The sequence below is a fragment of the Gouania willdenowi genome, chromosome 2, assembly GCF_900634775.1.
Source record: "Gouania willdenowi chromosome 2, fGouWil2.1, whole genome shotgun sequence".
Lineage (NCBI taxonomy): Eukaryota > Metazoa > Chordata > Actinopteri > Blenniiformes > Gobiesocidae > Gouania > Gouania willdenowi.
This window is the reverse complement of record NC_041045.1, coordinates 7585212-7606948: the sequence shown is the minus strand read 5'-3', so window position 1 is coordinate 7606948 and position 21737 is coordinate 7585212. Positions and strand designations below refer to the sequence as shown.

General features: G+C 37.4%; 7 protein-coding genes across 7 annotated transcripts; 1 reads left to right on the top strand and 6 right to left on the bottom strand.

Annotated features, from left to right (window-relative positions):
- The first annotated feature begins 1500 nt into the window (after window positions 1-1500).
- On the top strand, window positions 1501-2100 carry LOC114477513 (histone H1.01-like). Its single transcript, XM_028469850.1, has one exon. The coding sequence runs from the start codon at window positions 1501-1503 to the stop codon at window positions 2098-2100; it is 600 nt and encodes a 199-aa protein (XP_028325651.1).
- Window positions 2101-6208: 4108 nt separating this feature from the next.
- LOC114477549 (histone H2A) lies at window positions 6209-6882 on the bottom strand. Its single transcript, XM_028469910.1, has one exon. The coding sequence runs from the start codon at window positions 6848-6850 to the stop codon at window positions 6464-6466; it is 387 nt and encodes a 128-aa protein (XP_028325711.1). The 5' UTR covers window positions 6851-6882; the 3' UTR covers window positions 6209-6463.
- On the bottom strand, window positions 6840-8746 carry LOC114477544 (histone H2B 1/2-like). Its single transcript, XM_028469897.1, has 2 exons — window positions 8366-8746; window positions 6840-6908 (listed from the first exon to the last, which is right to left on the bottom strand). The coding sequence occupies exons 1-2, from the start codon at window positions 8737-8739 to the stop codon at window positions 6857-6859; spliced, it is 426 nt and encodes a 141-aa protein (XP_028325698.1). The 5' UTR covers window positions 8740-8746; the 3' UTR covers window positions 6840-6856.
- Window positions 8747-10986: 2240 nt separating this feature from the next.
- On the bottom strand, window positions 10987-11699 carry LOC114477555 (histone H2A). The gene has a single exon (XM_028469923.1). It carries the CDS (start codon window positions 11436-11438, stop codon window positions 11052-11054), a length of 387 nt encoding a protein of 128 aa, XP_028325724.1. The 5' UTR covers window positions 11439-11699; the 3' UTR covers window positions 10987-11051.
- Window positions 11700-12532: 833 nt separating this feature from the next.
- Window positions 12533-13327, bottom strand: LOC114477581 (histone H2B 1/2-like). Its single transcript, XM_028469971.1, has one exon. It carries the CDS (start codon window positions 13324-13326, stop codon window positions 12949-12951), a length of 378 nt encoding a protein of 125 aa, XP_028325772.1. The 5' UTR covers window position 13327; the 3' UTR covers window positions 12533-12948.
- Window positions 13328-14985: 1658 nt separating this feature from the next.
- On the bottom strand, window positions 14986-15539 carry LOC114477597 (histone H4). Its single transcript, XM_028470012.1, has one exon. The coding sequence runs from the start codon at window positions 15465-15467 to the stop codon at window positions 15156-15158; it is 312 nt and encodes a 103-aa protein (XP_028325813.1). The 5' UTR covers window positions 15468-15539; the 3' UTR covers window positions 14986-15155.
- A 2104-nt stretch (window positions 15540-17643) lies between these two features.
- On the bottom strand, window positions 17644-18313 carry LOC114477493 (histone H1-like). The gene has a single exon (XM_028469829.1). The coding sequence runs from the start codon at window positions 18275-18277 to the stop codon at window positions 17663-17665; it is 615 nt and encodes a 204-aa protein (XP_028325630.1). The 5' UTR covers window positions 18278-18313; the 3' UTR covers window positions 17644-17662.
- Between the last annotated feature and the right edge of the window lie 3424 nt (window positions 18314-21737).

Here is a 21737-nt window from a genome sequence, read left to right as displayed (position 1 = left end):
ACTACCTAACCCCGCTCTGTCAACTGTTGCTCCCGAGTCACTGTCTGAGAGGTGCGTGTAACTTTAGGCTGATATGAACATGTGTTGTATTACCATGCTATCGAACATTCTTACCGCTGAATGCGACATCATACGCTTGGCTGAGGTCTGCTTCTGCGTGCGCGTTCATGTGAGTGAGGGGGGGTGGCGTCGGAAGGCGGAGCTGTCGGAGCATGCTACATCGAAATCAAGCTAGGTTTAGAAAGTTACCGACCCTACCTTTAATTAATAACTAGGATTACCCCCCCCCCCTTTTTTTTTTTTTTTACTCTTTTTCTGCAACTTCACAAAACTTGCATATTTCCACCTATTTTTGTTACTTTTTCTTGACATTTTTGCTCCTTTTAATGCATTTTTGCAACATTACTCCGATTTCTGTCAATTCTACATCACATTTCAATGTCTTTACTGCATTTTCTTTTCACCGCTTTCACAACATTTGACACTTAAACACTACTTTTCCCACCTAATGTTGCACATGTTGACCCATTATTGTCACTTTTAGCCTTGTTTCATCATTGGACATGATTTGTCATGCCCACTAATTTCCCGTTTTAACTAAAATAGTTCCTACTGAAAAGGAGGCGAACCGCTGCTTTAATGCACTATTGCTTATTACTTTACCAAATATTCCACTGTGTTTACGACTCTGACTAAAGCAACATCTAAATCAAAAGGACGTCATTGAAGTAACGCAAAAACATTGTTTTTGAATGATAAACAAAATAAGGACTGCTCGACGCATGCACACAGTAGAAATATATTTTATAATATCAAATATTTCCTCATTCGTTCTTTTTAAGCAACTGTGTCCTTTCCCACTTTGGAAAATGAAAAACACTAATATCGAAATAAAGAAAACTTTTAGAAAGTAAGAATACAAACTCTAATTAGACTCGTCTGTTGTATTACAGGATGAAGCCACTCCTTAGTTTAAAGTCAGTGACTCTTTCACCTGCATCTCTGTGTTTGCTGCTCCGATCAAACCTTTACTTCATACCACAAAATTTGTAAATAGAAACATTGTGTCACAATTAACCACTATATTAATATTTCGTTGAGTAAGAAAACGTTTTTGAAGAGGTTTTGTTGCATGTAGAAGTGTTTTAAATGCAAAAACGGATCAAAGGTGTCAGATGGAGGCGGTGGAGCGCTGAGCTTCGGAGGTTCCAGTGAAACAAACAGAGAGAATAAATTCTGGAGATGAAGTGAATAAAAAGATTAAAGTATCTGCGAGAAGTTCCTTCTTTTTCAGTTTGTAACTTTGCTTTAAGTCGCTTTTTCAGCTCTTTTTCCGCTGCGGAGAAAACACAAGCAAAGCCGCTGTTGCCGCACGCTGCTGCCTGCGTTGAGTCTCTACGGTTCTCATGGTGCGTTTAAAGTCCAGCCTCCTGCTCGGAGCTGTCACAACCTACACTCACCTGTCATTAGTTCTCTTAATAGTAACACAGAACTCCAACAATGGCTGAAGTCGCTCCGCTAAAAGACGCGAAGAAGAGAGCGAGCAAACCGAAGACGGCGCTGAAGAAGAAGAAGAGCAGCGGTCCGTCAGTGAGCGACCTCATCCTGGAGGCTGTGGCTGCTTCCAAGGAGCGGAGAGGACTTTCTCTCTCTGCTCTGAAGAAGGAACTCGCTGCCAAAGGCTACGATGTGGTGAGAAACAGAAGCCGCGTTAACGCGGCCGTCAGAAGGCTGGTGGAGAACGGCAAACTGCTGCGGACCAAAGGAACCGGAGCCGCTGGAACCTTTAAACTGGCCAAGAGCACCGAGGCCAAAGCTAAGAAACCTGCTGTGAAGAAATCACCAGCAAAGAAAGCTGCAACCAAGGTGAAGAAACCTGCAGCTGCTAAAAAGCCCAAAGCAGCAGCAAAGAAGACATCCGTCAAGAAGGCGAAGAAACCTGCAGCAGCGGCCAAGAAAGCGGCCGCCAAAAGTCCAAAGAAGAGCCCCAAGAAGGCAGCTAAGAAGTCTGCAGCTAAAAAAGCACCTGCAGCTAAGAAAGCTCCTGCTAAGAGGGTAGCTAAGCCCAAAGCTAAGAAGACAGCAGCCAAGAAGAAGTGAACATCTCTGATTGTTCATCATCCACCAAAGGCTCTTTTAAGAGCCACCACTTTGTCTGTCAAGAGCTTGTGTTTCCTGATCATGAGATAAATGTCATTCATTTAAATATATTATATCACAATATAAGAACATATTCATACATTCTATAAATTAAAAAAATGTAGGAATATCTGCTCAAATAAATCTAGTTTCAGAGTAGACCTGGGAAAATATGTGCTTGAAAACTACACGTAGTATAACCTTAAATGAATCAAAAGATAATGTATGATGAAGTTACTTTATAATGTATTACATGACCAAACAAATGTTTTAAGAATTATCTAAATGTCACAAAAGTTACTATTTCTGAACACCAGCTTTGTTATGTTAATATTCAGGTAAAGACGATACAAAAAACCCCCCAAAACATTTTACTACAAAACTTTAAAACACTCCTCATAAACCCACCTGTTCAAACTTGCTTTTTCTTAACCTTTCTTTTATTTTCATTGTTATTTATTTGTTTGTCTTACGTAAAGCAACTTTGATTTAAAAAAGAATTAAAAAAAATATTATTATTACAAATACAGTTTCTGTTCTAATAAATGTATTGTTTCAGAGTAAATCTGGTCAAATATGTTTGCTTAAAAAGTAAATGTAGTATAATCTTAAAAGTATGAAAAAATTATATAAAATGAAGTCATTTTATAACATGATTACACAAAAGCTTAACTTCTTTATTCTGTAACTGAATGACACAAAAGTGACAATTTCTGAACACCAGTTTTCTAATATTAACATTAAGATAAAGACAATGCAAAAAGCTATTATTTAAGAGCAAAACTGTTGTATAATGTAGTAAAATCCTAAAAGTGTGCAAAGATAAATATGACAACACAAGCTTCACTTCTTTATACTGTCACTAATATAACTAATATTTTCAAATTGTAGTATCACAAATTCAACCTAAAATATCACTGCTGTACGTAAGTTTACTCATTTCTCCTAAGATTAAATGCATATAAGAAAAGATTGCACCAAACAACCAATAAAAATAGAAAATATAGATAAAAATTAAAGAATAGTGTTTTATGTATTGTCAATAAATAAATAGAAACATGCAGACGTCTTGAAACCAAAGAGAAAATCTTTTGTTCATTTATTGGATTGATTTTGATTAATAGCTTAAGACCATCTTAGTAATATCAATAATATCAAGGTCAAATCTTAATTTTGCTGTACTTTGTGTATAATAATAAAAGCATTATTACCACAACAGTCTAACTCAGTGATTCACAACCAGAGGTACGCATATTGTTGGGTACAAAAGCCAATCAATTTTAAAACAATAATATTTTTCAGTAATACCAGTTCACAAAGGAGTATGAAGTTTTGGTCACCCTTAACCTTTGTGCGCAGAGTTTGCATGTTATCCGTGTGCTTGTGTGTCTTGAGTATATAAATGTTAATTAAATTTGTCGTAAATCTCACAAAAGGAAAAAAAAAATAGTCACAGAAAAGGGTGAGTGCAGTGACATACTTGCATTCTGTGCTGCAGGCTTCCCGCTCGAAGTAAGCGCACTGTTTAAACAGACCGTCGTCCAATAGGAAACCACCGTTTACCAGATTCTGACCAATGGCAGCACCCCAATCCTTGGATGTACATATAAAAATGAAAATATATTTTTACAGGGACTTAGTTTCTTCACAATGTATATATTTGTATTGCGTTAGAACGACATATTTTAGAGTATCAAACTTATTGCTTTAAGATTGCAAATAAAACAAGGTACTAACGCTTAATTAAAAAAATATATGTTAATACAGATATAAGCATAGCAGCAATTTAGTTAATGAAACTTAACATGTTTGGTTTATAAATATATCTACATTATAGCTGGCACTCGTTAAATATATTCAATGGGTACAAGGAAGGTAAATGTTAGACATTTTAAAAGTTTACCTACAGCCATTATTAAATTTTGAGTGACAAAGTGCAGAATAATGGAGCCCTTAAGTAGTTTGTGTGTGGCTCTTAAAAGAGCCGTTGTTGTTGAGTACTGCTATTAACCGTTTAAGCTCTCTCTCCACGGATGCGGCGGGCCAGCTGGATGTCTTTGGGCATGATGGTGACTCTCTTGGCGTGGATGGCGCACAGGTTGGTGTCCTCGAACAGACCCACCAGGTAAGCCTCGCTGGCCTCCTGCAGAGCCATGACGGCGGAGCTCTGGAAGCGCAGATCGGTCTTGAAGTCCTGAGCGATCTCTCGGACGAGGCGCTGGAAGGGAAGCTTGCGGATCAGCAGCTCGGTGGACTTCTGGTAGCGACGGATCTCTCTCAGTGCCACGGTACCGGGCCTGTAGCGGTGAGGCTTCTTCACTCCGCCGGTGGCCGGGGCGCTTTTACGGGCAGCCTTGGTGGCGAGCTGCTTCCTGGGAGCTTTACCTCCGGTGGACTTACGGGCGGTCTGCTTGGTTCTGGCCATTGTTCAGTGTTTCTACTCAAAGATAGAAATGAATGAGATTGAGTGGCGCAGAAGCTGCTTTTAAACTCTGGGACAGGCTGTGAAGCGGCGCGTGGCTGTGACGTTCCTGTTGCTGATTGGTCCTTAGTGTGCGCAGCTGATTGGACAGAATTCTGTTCATTCACTACTGATCACATCAAGTAAACCACGATTAAAGGATTTTCCCAATCATTTATCACCAAATACTTTTTCTTTTCTTTACAAGGCCCATTACAAATACCTTTATGTTACATATATAAATAAAACCTTGGAAAAAATAAATACTTCGTATATTGTGTGCTCAAAGTAATGTTTTTAAATATAGAATTTGGCAATAAAGTAATGTCACAATAAGCTTGCTGCTAAAATGACATAGAATAGACAGAATAGAATACTTTATTGATCCTCAGAGGGGAAATTCACCTTTGCAGCAACATTATAATACAAGAGCATACAGTAAAAAAAAATAAAATAAATATTTACATAGATATTGGTGCAAATAATGTAGAGTTGTAGGTCAGACATAAATTAGAAAAAAATAAAATAAAACAGAAACATGAAAAATATAACATAAAAAAGTGCAAATGACACTTAAAGGAATGTCAGAGTGGTGACTTGGTGAACAAGAAAGGCTGGGCATAATACAATATAGTATAATATTGGATACAATACATCATTGTCCGAGTCACACAGGCATATTCAGACCTCTTCCTACTTTAAATAGCCTTTTTAAAATTTGGGTCTTCCTAAAGTGAGAAAATCAACAGTGGCCTAGTGGTCAGAAAACTGGACTGGAAATAGACTGGAGGTTTTAATTCCTGTTGTAAAGGTGTGTAAAACATTTACACATTTTTATTATACACATGATTATTCATAGGGCTAATATTATAGTGAGGAAGGAAGTTGTGATACTTACTTTAAAATATTAACATCCTCAGGTGTTATTTTACACATGTGGTTAAGATGCAGCCACTTATGATAATAACCCTAGCGTGTAGGAATCCATTCTCATCACAGTTGGCTAATGTGTTTAAATGTCTGACATTAAAGCATTCCCTTAACATTTACCATTAAATATTTAGAAAAATAATTTCTGGGTTGTGGTTTCCTGTTTGTTATTGTGAGCATTTTATTGTTAAATATACAAATAACCTTAGGAGGGATTATGAGAGAAAGCAAACTGTTTCGTTCATATTTATTATTTAGCTCTTAAACTTTATTAGTGATAAACTGAGTGGGTCTGGAATTACAGCTGATGCTTTTCATCAACTAGATTTGTAGATGTGTTGGGGCAAACTGTCCTGCTTAAGAAAACAGGCAAAGAAGGGTTGAAGTGACCTCTTGTCTGGGGATCTGAATTTAATTTAAGGCTATTTAACAGTATAAACGGTTAAGAAAAGCTGTTATGTTTTTTTAATTAATAGATAATTCACTAACATACTATGACTGAAACATTGTACAACTATCATGACGGGCTACAATAAAGTATTGGATATGTGCAGTGTTTCTACAGAACATAAGTTAATGGATTTTAAATACTGAAAACTACTGAAATTAAAAAAAAAAAAAAAAAAAAAATCTTTTTTTTCCTTTCTTTATTTAAAGCGCTGAAGCAATTCAGTGGCTGTTTCGTCGAATTTATATAAATCGGTCTGTAACTAGGTATGAAGATCAGATTCGTAATTAAAGCTTAATTTAATGTGTTTTTTAAAGCTAACATGAGTATATTAATTAACCTAAATTCAAACCCATTGCTACTTGTTATAAGGGTGGCCGCGATATAACCAGTGTTTCGTGTGGTCGTATAAGACAGTCATGCTCTTACAAAGTATATGGGTGGCTCTTAAAAGAGCCTTTGTTGTGTTGTTAAATGGTGAATCTTTACTTGGCCTTGGCTGCTTTCTCAGTCTTCTTGGGCAGCAGCACAGCCTGGATGTTGGGCAGCACACCACCCTGAGCAATGGTCACTCCACCCAGCAGTTTATTGAGCTCCTCGTCGTTGCGGACAGCCAGCTGCAGGTGACGGGGGATGATACGGGTCTTTTTGTTATCGCGGGCAGCGTTTCCAGCCAGCTCCAGGATCTCAGCGGTCAGATACTCCAGCACGGCCGCCAAGTAGACGGGAGCACCGGCACCGACACGCTGAGCATAGTTGCCTTTACGGAGCAGCCTGTGGACACGACCCACTGGGAACTGAAGACCAGCCCTGGATGAGCGGGTCTTCGCCTTTGCTCTGGCCTTACCTCCGGTCTTTCCTCTGCCGCTCATTGTGAATCAAGGTCCCTTCCGGAATTCAAAAAGTATCTGGTGTTCGCCTGGGGGGCTGCTGTTTATAAGCACGGAAAAACGGAAGGAAATGTGACGCACCAATCAAAAGCAGAGGGGCACAAAGAGAGGGTGTGGTTACTTGAGTCTGACCAGCAACTCTTTTATTCTGTTATTGTTTGGATATATTGATTACAGTCGCTACAAAAAATAACATTTGTTAGTAAACATAAGTATATAATCATATTTCTCCACTGCCTTACAATGTGCATTATTACACATTAATATTGTAAAACCTCCCTTACCACATATACATATTTTTTTTCTGTATTTACATTTTCTTTATGGACTTTTAAGTCGTCCACTATCGATTTATTTTTTTCTTCCTTTTTGTATTTTAATGTAACCTTGTTGCTTGCACATGTATTTGGCTACTGTAACATGTTAATTTCCTCACTGTGGAGTCAAATAAAGTATAATTGATCTATCCATGTATTTATTATTCATTAATAGTATTGACATATTTCTATATAATTCAATTGTGTGTGAAATATGGCGTTTAGATCTTAAGGGGATATTAATTGTAGCGTGATTTTATAGTACTAGAAGATAGACATATATTGTCACTTTGTCACATATCAGTACTATGGCAGGCATGTATCTAAATGCAACTGAAACCTTCGTAAAGGCAAACATCCACACAGCACAATAGATACACTGTATTTACATAATCCTCAAGGCCACAGGCTGGTCTGCCTTTTAATTAATTTAATCAATTTACACGACACATATTTCTATTTGTTAGTATCATTGAATTGAAAACGGTTAACTAGCTGTTGACACGCAAATTGTTTGGTATCTGTCTTACTTTTGAGTACAGTACCCCCTGACTTCCGACTACTACATTTTGCTCAGAATTATGTGAAAAAAAACTAGAGCATAATGATGGAATTTATGTTATAACACACACTTAAAGAATCTAACTTTGTAAATAAATGGAATGAAACAGTATTTAGTGTCCCCTGAATACATTTATTTTTAGTTTTATAATTTTCAGTCATCTCCCTCCTGATGTGGGTCTAAGAATGATTATTGTATCTTCAGTTCATTTACGTCATTTTGTGTGTGTATTTTGTTTTGTCTGTTAATTGTTATAACTCAGTATTTTTTTCTCTTATTTTGTGTATCTCAGTGTGTGTTTTTGGTAGTTTATTAGATCGTTTTGTATTTTTCTCTCATTTTAGTGTTGGCGTCATTTCGTGTGTTGCTAGAAATGCTTTTTAAGCGCGTGTCTTTAGAGTGGCTGGTAATATTTAATATTATTTTTAATTTAAACGAAATTACAGAAACTGTAATTTCTTCATTTTCCATACTCGCTTTCTTAATTACCGTCGTTGTCTTATTTGACGTACACTAGCGTAGTTTAAGTAAGTAAAAGAATAGTGCTCTGTAGTAGTAGTGGGTGGCTCTTAAAAGAGCCGTTGTTGTTGTTGTTGTTGTTAAGGGTTTCAGGTTTACTTGGAGCTGGTGTACTTGGTCACAGCCTTGGTTCCCTCAGACACAGCGTGCTTGGCCAGCTCTCCAGGCAGCAGCAGACGCACAGCAGTCTGGATCTCCCTGGAGGTGATGGTGGAGCGCTTGTTGTAATGGGCCAGACGAGATGCTTCACCTCCAATGCGTTCAAAGATGTCGTTAACAAAGGAATTCATGATGCTCATGGCTTTGGAGGAGATACCGGTGTCAGGATGGACTTGTTTCAGCACCTTGTAAACGTAGATGGCATAGCTCTCCTTCCTGGTCTTTCTCCTCTTCTTTCCTCCTTTACCGGCGGCAGTTTTACTCACTGCTTTCTTTGAGCCCTTCTTGGGCGCTGACTTGGCAGGTTCAGGCATGGTTGTCCCAATTCGACGAATGTGGCCGACCTGCATGTCCGCTGCTCTTATACTCCCTCTATACAAAAAGTCCTGTGCTGGTCGCTGTCTCTGATTGGCTGGCTCAGAGATGGGCGTGTTGTCTTCTGCTGAACTATTCCTCAGCTTTTTTCAGCATCGTTTAAACTTTGTCTTTCTGACTAAGTTTATATCACTTATACATTTACAAAAGTTTCAACTACTCTTCTATATATTTTTGGACAGTTTTTTTTTATTTTTATTTTAATTTTATTATTCTTTGTGGTTTTGATTCGTGGGAATCACCAGACAAGTCTACTTGTATTCGTTCATACAAAAACTGCATAAATGTAACAAAAAATAATTTTTTCCAAGCATGTTTAAAAGTGATAGGTCATGTGTGGCTTCAAGTAAAGTAATTGTTAATACCTAAACTTGCCTCATTGACTGTGAAATCAATCTTTGCTTTCATGGTCATATTTCCATATTTGAACCCATGTGAGTAGACAGCTTTATGAAACATTAAAGGCACCACAAAAGTTGTGTGGCACTTTTTGAAAAAAAAAAAATACATTTTTCTCTACAGTACATGTAATTCTTAGTACTGATTACTTCTATTCTTTCTAACTTCAAACAGAGTTCCAGGGATCCAATTTTTATCCGAGAAAAGTCTGTTTAAGTTATGAGAATATACTTATAAAAGGTTCACCTTTTAGGCATTATTTCAACATTGTTTTTAAATTAAATGTTTATTTCTTCACCATTTTAATTCATTTCTGCAATCAACAAAAAAAAAAAAAAAACTCTTTAAAGAAACATGAACACTTAAATCTATTCTGTAGCATTTATAATGTAGTTTATTTTCACTGAAAAAAAAAAATGGGCTGGTGGAAAATCTTGTTTGCAGGAATCTACTAACCATGGTTGCTGGTGATCTAAAAAGTTAATTTAAAGCCCTGGTTATATGTACTTTGTTATTAAATTAATGCAGTCAACCAAAAATAGAACCTTAGGAGAGATTATGAGAAGGTAGACTGTTTTGTTCATATTTATTTAGTGAAAATCTGATTGAAGGTTATCCCCACTGTGGTCAAGCCAGCCGTGGTTCGCGTTTGCCTGGTCAAATCAGCCGCACGTAGTTTTCTTGTGCGCGAATATACTAACACTTACGGTAAAAACATTTAAGAATATTTCACCCAACTTTGTCGTAAAATATAAAAAAATTTTTTCCATAAGTAATCCATGATTCATGTTTTAATGAACTTAGTACTAGACCTAGACAACACTGCCCTGTCGTTTTGTATCCTCCCGAAAATAGTGTTTCTAACCCTTCCTTAGAGAAGGCTGGTGATTCTCTCAAATATGCAGTAAAATACATTCATTTATTTAATTGCATTAACAAAACATATATTGCTTTCTTTCAGACAAACATTAAAAAATAAAACCTAATTGTTTTTCCTGATTGCCACTGCAGCAACATAATTTAAGAAATCCATTATAACCAAACTACTATTACCTTGACAACTCCTCCATAATCATGATCGGCATAATTCCTAATAAAAACTACGCCTGGACATTCATCTGTAGCATTAAAATACCTTTTACACTTACCTCATACCGTTACCCAATAATAAAAGCAACAATAACAAAAAACAGCAGCAGCAATAAAAACAATACTAATACTCTTTATTTAATTACGAATTACAATTAATCAAAGACCTGCAGTCAAGCTACTGCGAGCTTGAGATAATTTGCAAACAAGTTAAAAAAAACAAACATCCATGTCGCCCAGGGCCCCTTACCCCATCTTAGGTGTTCCACACGGGCTTGAAATGAGTCTGGGGATCTGAACTTTTTAATAAAGCTACTGTTTATGTCATAAAGCAACAATAGAAGGCACTTCCGTACCATTATACTGAGATATAAAGGTTGTACACAATTTGATATATGCAGTGTTTCTACAAAACAGAAGTGTGTGGATGACAACTGAAGATTGCTTTTATAACTGAGCAGGAAGGACAAAAACCATCATTAATATTCTGGGTGTTACAGTGCAGATAATATTAAGTAAGCCGGTTTCCAGAACGCTATAATTTATATTAGTTAGTCAATTAAAAATATTTAAAGGATAACAGTATTTTAATGCACTAGAATATAATTTATTTCTTTATTTAAGGGGTGACGGAAAGATTTAATCCATCGAATAAAGCAAATGTGCGTTACATGTGAACGTTTAATAAGGAAGTCGTGCTTTTTCAGGTTTTGTGAGTGGCTCTTAAAAGAGCCGTTGTGTTTCGTTATCAAATATTGGATCTTTACTTGGCTTTGGCAGCTTTCTCGGTCTTCTTGGGCAGCAGCACAGCCTGGATGTTGGGCAGCACACCACCCTGAGCAATGGTCACTCCACCCAGCAGCTTGTTGAGCTCCTCGTCGTTGCGGACAGCCAGCTGCAGGTGACGGGGGATGATACGGGTCTTCTTATTGTCGCGGGCAGCGTTTCCAGCCAGCTCCAGGATCTCAGCGGTCAGATACTCCAGCACAGCCGCCAAGTAGACGGGGGCACCTGCACCGACACGCTGAGCATAGTTGCCTTTACGGAGCAGCCTGTGGACACGACCCACTGGGAACTGAAGACCAGCCCGGGATGAACGGGTCTTGGCCTTTGCTCTGGCCTTACCTCCGGTCTTTCCTCTGCCGCTCATTGTGGATTAAAATCTCCTCTTAACTTCAGGAAGAAACTGTGCCAACTGTCTCTGAGCTGCTGCTTTATAAGCACAGAAAAAGTGACGCACCAATCAGAAGCAGAAGCTCACAAACGGGGGGTGTGGTTTACTAGAAGCTGAGCAGTCACTCTTTTCTTTTTCTTAAAACTGTATAAGATATGTTTGTGTTTACTTATTCTTGTAATACTGCATCATTATTCTAAAAAATAAACACAATTGTGTTGAGGTTAGTCATTCTATACACATTTTACTTTGTCATTTCATATATATATATGAAATTATATAGTGCTTTATCATAGACACTCAAAGCACGTTACATAATTACTAGATACTATTGTAGCCACAGCTGCCCTGGGACAGACTGACGGAGGTTATAGTGCGCCATCGGTCCCTCCGACCACCACCAACACTCACTTACATTTATACTAGGCAATGTGGGTGAAGTGTCTTTCCTAAGGACATAATGACAGATACCACTGGAACAACTTACCAAGATCTAATGAGCTTGGGCAATGACAGGCTAGTGTGGCCATTTATTTATATATGTATTTTCATATTCATATTTGCACACTCCCTGTACATATTGTAAATCCTTGTGTTGTTATTGTTGTTCTGTCCTTATAATTTATATATTTTACATTGTCATGCTTTTGTGTGTGTAAATGTTTCAGGCAAAGAAAACAGTCATTTCGGCAATAAAACTTACTTTGACTTAATATGTATTGGTTTACAATCTTTTGTATTTATTAATAGTTTTCATAATGTAAAATGTTGAAATAAGGTCGGCACCGGGATTCCCCTCAGCAAGATCAGAAAAGGCGGCGGCTCTTACCACCAGTGACAGAGGAAAGAATATATTTTTCTAATGATTAGACCGACAGCAACATGTATGACAAAGATGATCCAACAGTGAAGATACTTGAATTAATATAAACAATAATAGACATATTGTGATCGCGCACATTAGGCTAAATGCTTGTCTTTGTAACAGGTAAATGTGACCGTAGAAAATGCTAAAGCCTCTTCAAGTGTTTTATTTTCCCATTACGTCAATCGCCAACCTCACCGCCCGATACGATGGATTTTGACGTACACACGTTTTTCGGCGTACTTGTTTTTTGTACATGCGGCCCCTGACCTTCATCAAGTCAAAAACTTTCATTTAGGACGGCTAAATCAAAGTGTCATGACTTAAAGAAAACAATTTCTATTATTGCTTCACCGTCTGTATAAAGTGTAAAGGTCGTTCATAAACATTTTTGAAATACACTCTCCTCCCTTTGTGGATTAACGTTTGAATGAAACGAGTTTTGTGTGAACGCTACAATTTAAAACTTTTTTCAAAACTCAAGGAAATGTTAATAGCCACACATGTATGAAACGTGTAGATAAATATTAGATGCAGATTATTATTTAGATCATAATGCTCTATAGATGTAGTACGTGGCTCTTAAAAGAGCCGTTGTTGTTGTTTAGAAATGTTTCAGGTTTACTTGGAGCTGGTATACTTCGTCACAGCCTTGGTTCCCTCAGACACAGCGTGCTTGGCCAGCTCTCCAGGCAGCAACAGACGCACAGCAGTCTGGATCTCCCTGGAGGTGATGGTGGAGCGTTTGTTGTAGTGGGCCAGACGAGATGCTTCACCTCCAATGCGTTCAAAGATGTCATTGACAAAGGAGTTCATGATGCTCATGGCCTTGGAGGAGATACCAGTATCAGGATGGACCTGCTTCAGCACCTTGTATACGTAGATGGCATAACTCTCCTTCCTGGTCTTTCGCCTCTTCTTTCCTCCCTTACCAGCAGCGGTCTTACTCACTGCTTTCTTGGAGCCCTTCTTGGGCGCTGGCTTAGCGGGTTCTGGCATAGTTATTTCAAAGTAAATGTACGTAGTCTTTCATACCCGCTGATCTTATACTCCCTCTATGCAGAGTTTACTGTGCTGGTCTCTGTCTGTGATTGGCTGGCTCAGAGATGGGCGTGTTTTCTGTTACTGAATAATCATAGTTTCTTTTTCTTTTCTTTTTTTCAGCACTGTTTAAACTTGGCCTTTCTCACTCAGATTCTATAAGTTTATATCAGTTATACATTTACAAAAGTTTCAGCTACTCTTCTATATATATTTACACTGTTATTTGTTTTTTTTTTTAAACTATTTAATAATTTTGTGATATTCTTTTTTAATATTATTTGTGCTTGTATTAAAAACAAAACTGCATTGATGTAACAAAACAGTATCTTTTCCAAACATGTTTAACAGTGATAGGCCATGTGTTGCTGAAAGAAAGGTTATTGTTAATGCCTAAACCTGCCTCATAGACTGAATTCAGTCTTTGCTTTCATGGTCTTATTTACGTCTTTAAACACATGTGAGGAGACAGTTTCATGAAAATTGAAAGGTGCAACGAAAAGGGACGTGTTGCACTTTCTGAAGCTTATTTATCATTATGTGATGCTTTAATTTTAATCAAAGATGCCATACATGTTTCAGAATCACTTCACAGGATATTTGTGGCAGACCTACTTTCTAAAATGCTGAGGTTATGGTGTCATAAAAAAATTAATTACAAAGTTTAACTTTGCAAGTGAAACAAAACCAAATTTAATTGGAATATTGAAGATGTTTATTAGCTACAATGACAAACTAGTGTCAGTGAAACCCAAATACACAAAATGAAAAGCACAAGAATTTAAATGGGAGGTATTGTAGATTTTCAAAGCTCGGATGTTTACTTTACAGCTTCTCACTCACGTGGTCATTTTTTATGATCTTGGATTTACATGCTTTTCCATCTTTGTATACATCTTTATGAAACCAGGTACTTTGTGTATGGAAGCCCAAAAGAATCATAATTAAATAAATAAAACAACACTTTGAAATAAATACCATTTTGATAAATAACAGACAAATATATAATATGGCCATTAAATTGTTAAATAAAGTAATATTATGAAATACGTTTTATTATTCTTAAATATCTATTTCCTCAACGGTCTTTATTTCATAATTTCCTTTTTCACAATGGTCTTTCTATTTCAGAATGTCGTTTTCCACAATGGCCTTTTCAATTCATAATGTCGTTTTTCAGCAGAATGACTTCGGTCAGTCAATCAAAGCTAGTGGGTTGGACCTCGGTTTGATCCTTTAAGATCGCTTAGGAGATGAAAACAGTAAAGGTTTTAACAAGAAAATTACAACATTACTCGGTCCGTGAATGGATATTTATCTACTTTTGGCATCAAAGGTTGTCATAGCAACCACAGTAGAATGTACGTTGCAACGAAAAAACTAGATAGTTTACATAAACCGAATGGATACTATTAAGTTTAAGGTACTAGAAATGTTATCAAAACATTTCTAAAGCCACAATTTATCTTGTAATAATGCAATTTGTTATTAAAAAACACGTGCCCCCATATTTTTGAAATTGCCTGTGGGTGGAACACGGACCCTCAGCGTTGTGGAAATAGATATGTAAGAATTAAACGTGTTTCATATTAATATTTTAAGAATTAAAAGGCCAGATTATATATTTGTCTGTCATTTACAACAATATTTATTTTAAAATGTTGATTTTATTTATTTAATTATGACTCATTTTGATTTCCACATAAGGGCAGGTAGGATTATAGCTCTTAGGGATATGTGGTTGGCCCTTAAAAGGGCCGTTGTTTGTTGATGGTAAAACTGAAAGTTTATCCTCCAAATCCGTACAGAGTGCGTCCCTGTCTCTTTAGAGCATAAACCACATCCATGGCGGTCACAGTCTTCCTCTTTGCATGCTCAGTGTAGGTCACCGCATCACGGATCACGTTCTCCAGGAAGACCTTCAACACACCGCGGGTCTCCTCGTAGATCAGACCGGAGATACGCTTCACTCCACCGCGACGAGCCAAACGGCGGATCGCAGGTTTGGTGATTCCCTGGATGTTGTCACGGAGGACTTTGCGGTGACGCTTAGCGCCTCCTTTACCGAGTCCTTTGCCTCCTTTACCACGACCGCTCATTGTTGATGTTGAGATGATACAACACAAATGCAACTCAGGTAGATTAACAGCGAATCTTACCTCTGTTCTGAGGACGTGATAGTGGACAGGGGGAGGGTCTATTCTTCCTCTGTGGAACTTAACGGAGCTTCAGCAACAGCTCTTTACTGCCATCTTTTCGCCACCGTGTAAACACACTTCAAATTACCCTAATCAAATCACTAACAGTGGCCCACAGACATTTTATTTTTACATCAGCAATGACTACATTCACTACATAACTGGCAGCTAAACCCTCAAACATTGTCATTGTAACCGTTTATATATAACTGTGTTTTCCTAGTTCCTTACATCACCAATCACTATCACTGCATGTTTAGATATAGCAGTGTACATATATATATATATTCTGTTTTTATTGTGCAATATCCTTTTTTGCACTCGTGTCTGCCCTCTTTCTTTCTGTCCTGTGTACAGGAACATGTGTGTAAATATCTTCCATTTTCCATTTCTCATGACACCGTTTTATTTATTTGCTGCTGAATCACTGTAAATTTCCCCTTTGTGGCACTAATAACAGTTATCTTTATCTTTATAAGCCCAGCACTCCACAAAACCATTAAAGCAGCCCAGCAGACCATCAACACCCACTTACCAACATGCTCCATCTAAAGACTCTTTTTTGATTCATTTTCACTGTTAAAACCTGAAAATAAAAATCCACTCACTGTCAAAATCACACACATTGACACACACAATATAACACAAGGTAAACCATTTAACCTTCTTCACCTCACTTATTATGTTTCTATATATTTATTTATTTATATTTATAATATTTTGACTGGGCAGTTTTTTTCACACCATTATTGAAAAGCCAATATATGCTGCTCTCTATCTATCTATCTATCTATCTGATTTAAGATATATCACAATTTTATGTTGTGACAATATTGAACATCAATACTTCAACCCAAATTTTGTAAATATATATTAGTAGGGTCAAATGGTTACAGTTTTCAATCACATAATATTTTTTTAGTTAATTGCAATAATCTTTTTTGGCTGAAACTATGTGTGTTGTGGTAATATGAATGAGAGGACTTTGTTCCAGCAAATATTTACTGTACAAGGAAGCATATATATGTTTAATTTCTCCTTGGAAAATGGTAGACAGATGTATTTGTGTGCACAATCTGATTTTTCACAACTCATTTGGCCGATATCTGAGAGCAATACCAACAGAGATCATCTAGTATTGTGCGATACTTAATTTTAAAGCTGATATCAGCCACTATTGATAATGCGCCGATAATATCGTTCATCACTCATATATGTATTTTTGTGTGTGTACATAGTTTTGAATCCTTGCTTTCTGGTATGTGGTATTTTCTTGACTAATAAGCATGTATAATCTGAATTCAAATATGCAGGATACATGAAGAAAAAAAAAATCCAACTTGAACACAGCAGGGATCACATTTAAAGGGTTACATTTGTTAATTGTCTCAATTGTTACATGCGTGCAAAAATTAAAAGAAAAAAGTTTATGTAGTAGTTTTAAAATTTAAGAAATAACACCTGCGGGTGTTAATTTGATAAAATGAGTATCACAACCTACTCTATAATTCTAATATTGTGAAATTTTAGCAATCTGCAGGATTTACTGCATTTATTGTTTTTTTTTAGCACTTATATCTCGGTGACATCTGCTTTAATAGTAAGATACTCCTACATGTCTTTAGCTATAAAAGATACGACATTATGTAGATTTGATTTACCTTGTGATGAGGAAACTGAATTAAATATATAGGATTCATCAACAAGATCCAACTTGTAAGGCTTTTAAACACAGCAGTGCTAATCTAAAGGGTTCAATGTTTGTAAATAGACATGTATGCAAAAATGTAAAGAAACAATCTTATGCATGTGTAATTTAAGTAATAAAGCTTGTGAGTGTTAATATTATAGAGCATTGTTTGTCTATAATTCAATTATTTAGAATTGCATTTTTTGCACTTATATCTTAGTGACATCTACTTTAACAGTAAATACTCATACATTTCTCCAGCCATAAAAGATATGACTCAATGCAGTTTTTGTAGGATCATTGTGGTAGGTTGTTTTTCTCATGATGAGGAAACAGGATCTCTTAGCAGACAAAGTGGTGGCTCTTAAAAGAGCCTTTGTTGGTGATAGAGATGTGATAGAGATGCTCACTTCTTCTTGGCTGCTGCCTTCTTAGCTTTGGGCTTGGCTACCCTCTTGGCAGGAGATTTCTTAGCTGCAGGAGCTTTTTTAGCTGCAGGCTTCTTGGCTGCCTTCTTGGGGCTCTTCTTGGGACTCTTAGCGGCCGCTTTCTTGGCCGCTGCTGCAGGTTTCTTCGCCTTCTTGGGAGACTTCTTGACTGGAGTCTTCTTGGCTGCTGCTTTGGGCTTTTTGGCAGCTGCGGGTTTCTTAGCAGCAGGTTTCTTCACCTTGGTTGCGGCTTTCTTTGCAGGTGATTTCTTCACAGCGGGCTTCTTAGCTTTTGCCTCGGTGCTCTTGGCCAGTTTAAAGGATCCAGAAGCTCCGGAGCCTTTGGTCTGAACCAGAGTGCCTTTGGCCACCAGGCTTTTGACAGTTGTCTTGACGCGGGCTTTGTTTTTGTCCACGTCGTATCCTCCAGCGGCGAGAGCCTTCTTCAGAGCAGCCAGAGAAACTCCTTTCTTGTCCTTGGAGGCAGCCACAGCATCACAGATGAGTTTGCTGGCGTTGGGACCAGCCTTCTTCGGTTTCGCTGCTTTCTTCTTAGCGGCCTTCACGGGAGCGGCGGGAGCGACTTCAGCCATTGTTAAAGTTCTCTTTGTCCGTTTGAACGAGATAAACACAGCGGGACGAGGTTAGTGGGAAGTGTGAGCAGGAGGCTGGACTTAAATCCACCATGAGAACCGTAGAGACTCAACCTAGGCAGCAGAGCGGCTCTACTTGTGTTTTCTCCTTAGTGGAAAAACAGCTCAAAAAGAGAATTTAAACAAAGTTACTGACTAATAAAAAAGGAGCTCATAACAGACATGTTTGTCTTCATATTCACTTCATCTCCAGCTTTGATACTTTCTGCTTTTTTTTACTGAGACCTCCGAAGCTCAGCAAGTCACCGCGGCGATCCACGACTTTTTCTCCTTTTTACCTTTTAAAATACTTTAAGACGCAACAAAACTAATTCAAAATATGTTTTCCAACTCAACAACATGTTAGTTCAGCCATTATAAGTGACTTAATCCTCATGTTTGCTATATTTGTGCTATGAATTGAAGGTTTGTTATGAGCAGCAAACACAGTGATGGAGGTGAAAGTCTGTTGTGTGAATGGATTGGAATTTATTCAACAACAAACAGTTTAAATCTCATAATATTTTTACCAGGTGAAATAAATAGTTTAGAAATGTCTAAACCAGAAATAGTTGATGGTCTGATCCAAGGGCCACATTAAATATTAATAATAATGACCAACCTAAGCATTAATACAGGATAAAACATGGACTTTGTGTGATTTTGATATTATTTTCTGTTTCTAATATGTGTATAATTATTTTATGTAAGCTTCTTGCCAATAGTTCACAGATTGGTTCAATAAAATCAATATTAAAGACAAGATGGACAATTTTTTTTTTTTTTAAATATATGCATACATATATAAACATGGTAGCAACCTGCATTAGACACATTTTTGCATTATATCTCTAACTATAATAAATTATATATCGCAATATCAATGACGTGTTGAAACAATCCCAAACCTGTATGTGTAATTACATGATTTCCTTGTGATTCTACATTAACTTCACCCCACAATCAGTGTGAAATCATGACTGTTTAGATTATAAATTCACCTTGCAAAATAGTAGACACTAGCTGCTGAATCTGAGGGTTGAAGTCAGTCTGTGAAGCTGCAGAAGTACATCACCTTAAATAGGAAAAGAGCAACAGTTCATCAACTATAATAGATTATAGCCATCAATTGAAATAAAGATGCAAATGAAAGTGTACATTAACAAAATACATATTACTACATAAAATAGGGAATTGGTTTATTTCTGGGGCTTGGCTTATATTTACATCATCAAACTCAAAGGGACACACTATCAGAAATGACTGAAAACCAATATTTATGAACAACTGTATCACAAGCACACAAAAAAAAACCTTTGTTCAATTTTCAAAAATGTGTTATTTAGGGTAATTGTTTTGCATTACTTCTCTTTAGTTTATAGAATCAAAATACTTTGGTTTCAAGTCGACACCATTAAATTGTAATTGGAAAAAATGCTGGTTACTATAATCGTAATTGAATTGTAATCAGAGGAGGAAGAAGGGGAACAAAAAGAAAAAGTTACACTTTACAGAAAAGTAAATATGTATTTAATAGTAATCTTATCTTCACACTATTCTCCTCATGTGCTCTAACTGTCCACATGCTCACATTCTATATCTTTGTCTAGACCACTATGCCACCGAGAACCTTTCATACCCGATCCAGTTCTCTGGGCTATGTATGAAGGCATAAAAAAAAAAATGACAAACGCCCAAAATCAGAGATAAGGCTGTAGTAAAGCATACACATATTTACAAAAAAAAAAAAAAATTTTAGATAAGGCTATCACAAGACTAAAAAACTACAGCAAATATGAGCACTGTAACTTAGGTGAAAATGCATAGAAGAAATAAAAAACATTTTTGGTCACTGCCTTAAGTTTATCAGTATTTTGATCATGTTTCCAAGAGCGTTTTGCATTATGTACATACTAAAAACGAACTAATGCAGATATACAACGACATATAGATAGGGTAAAAGGTGATGAAGCTCTTTAGTGTAATGTAGGTGGCTCTTAAAAGAGCCTTTGTTGTTGTGTATTATTGCTAAATGTTTAAGCTCGCTCTCCACGGATGCGGCGCGCCAGCTGGATGTCTTTAGGCATGATGGTGACCCTCTTGGCGTGGATGGCGCACAGGTTGGTGTCTTCGAAGAGACCCACCAGGTAAGCCTCGCTGGCCTCCTGCAGAGCCATGACGGCGGAGCTCTGGAAGCGCAGATCGGTTTTGAAGTCCTGAGCGATCTCTCGAACGAGGCGCTGGAAGGGCAACTTGCGAATCAGCAGCTCAGTGGACTTCTGGTAGCGACGGATCTCTCTCAGGGCCACGGTACCGGGCCTGTAGCGGTGAGGTTTCTTCACTCCACCGGTGGCCGGAGCGCTCTTACGGGCAGCCTTGGTGGCGAGCTGCTTCCTGGGAGCTTTACCTCCGGTGGACTTACGGGCGGTCTGCTTGGTTCTGGCCATTGTTCAGCGTTTCTACTCAAAGATAGAAATGAATGAGATGTAGTGGAGCAGAAGCTGCTTTTAAACTCTGGGACAGGGTTTGAAGCGGCGCGTGGCTGTGACGTTCCTGCTGCTGATTGGTCCTTAGTGTGCGCAGCTGATTGGACAGAATTCTGAGCGGAAAACCAAACAAAGCAAGAGTAAATGACCATTTAGGCGTTCCCTAAAAATGTACCATCACATATTTAGAAACGATATTTCTGGGTTGCTGTTATATGAGGCCCGTTGTGAGCATTTTATTCTTAAATATACAAATGAAACAGATGAATGATAAATACTGCTCTAAAGAGTAATGTTTTATGTAATTTGTTAATAGATTAATGCAGGCCTCCAGAAATAAATAGATTTTTCGGCGAGATTATGAGAGAAGGTAGACTGTTTTCTTATTTATTATTTAGTGATAATCTGACTTAACCGTGAGGATGGTATTATAGCTGACCGATCTTTTTTGTCTCCGAGATTTGGTCAAAATTAGATGTTTTTGGGCAACCTGTCCTGCCCAAGACAGCAAGATGGGTTTAAATGATCAATCTGGGGATCTGAATTATTTAATGAGGCTACTGTTTATATTATATAACAATTGTATAATATTGGATACACGGTTAGTATTGAAGATGGAAACTAAGAATTGATCGACGATGCCTTAGTGTGCAGCAGTTTATTGGATTAAAGCTTTTAACTAGCCAAGAAGGACCAAAACAACCAACTGCTGCTGAAAAAAAAAATTTGGGGTGCTTTTATAGTGCACATATCATTAAGTAAAGATGTTTTCAGTTAAATCAATTTTAGGCTGTTAGTATAATTAAGGTTCAAGAACAATTTTTTTTTTTTCTGTGTTGGAAGATAAACACTGTTTTATTAAATAAGAAAGTCGTGCTCTTTCAGCGTTTGTGGGTGGCTCTAAAAAGAGCCGTTGTGTTTGATTATTAAGTTGT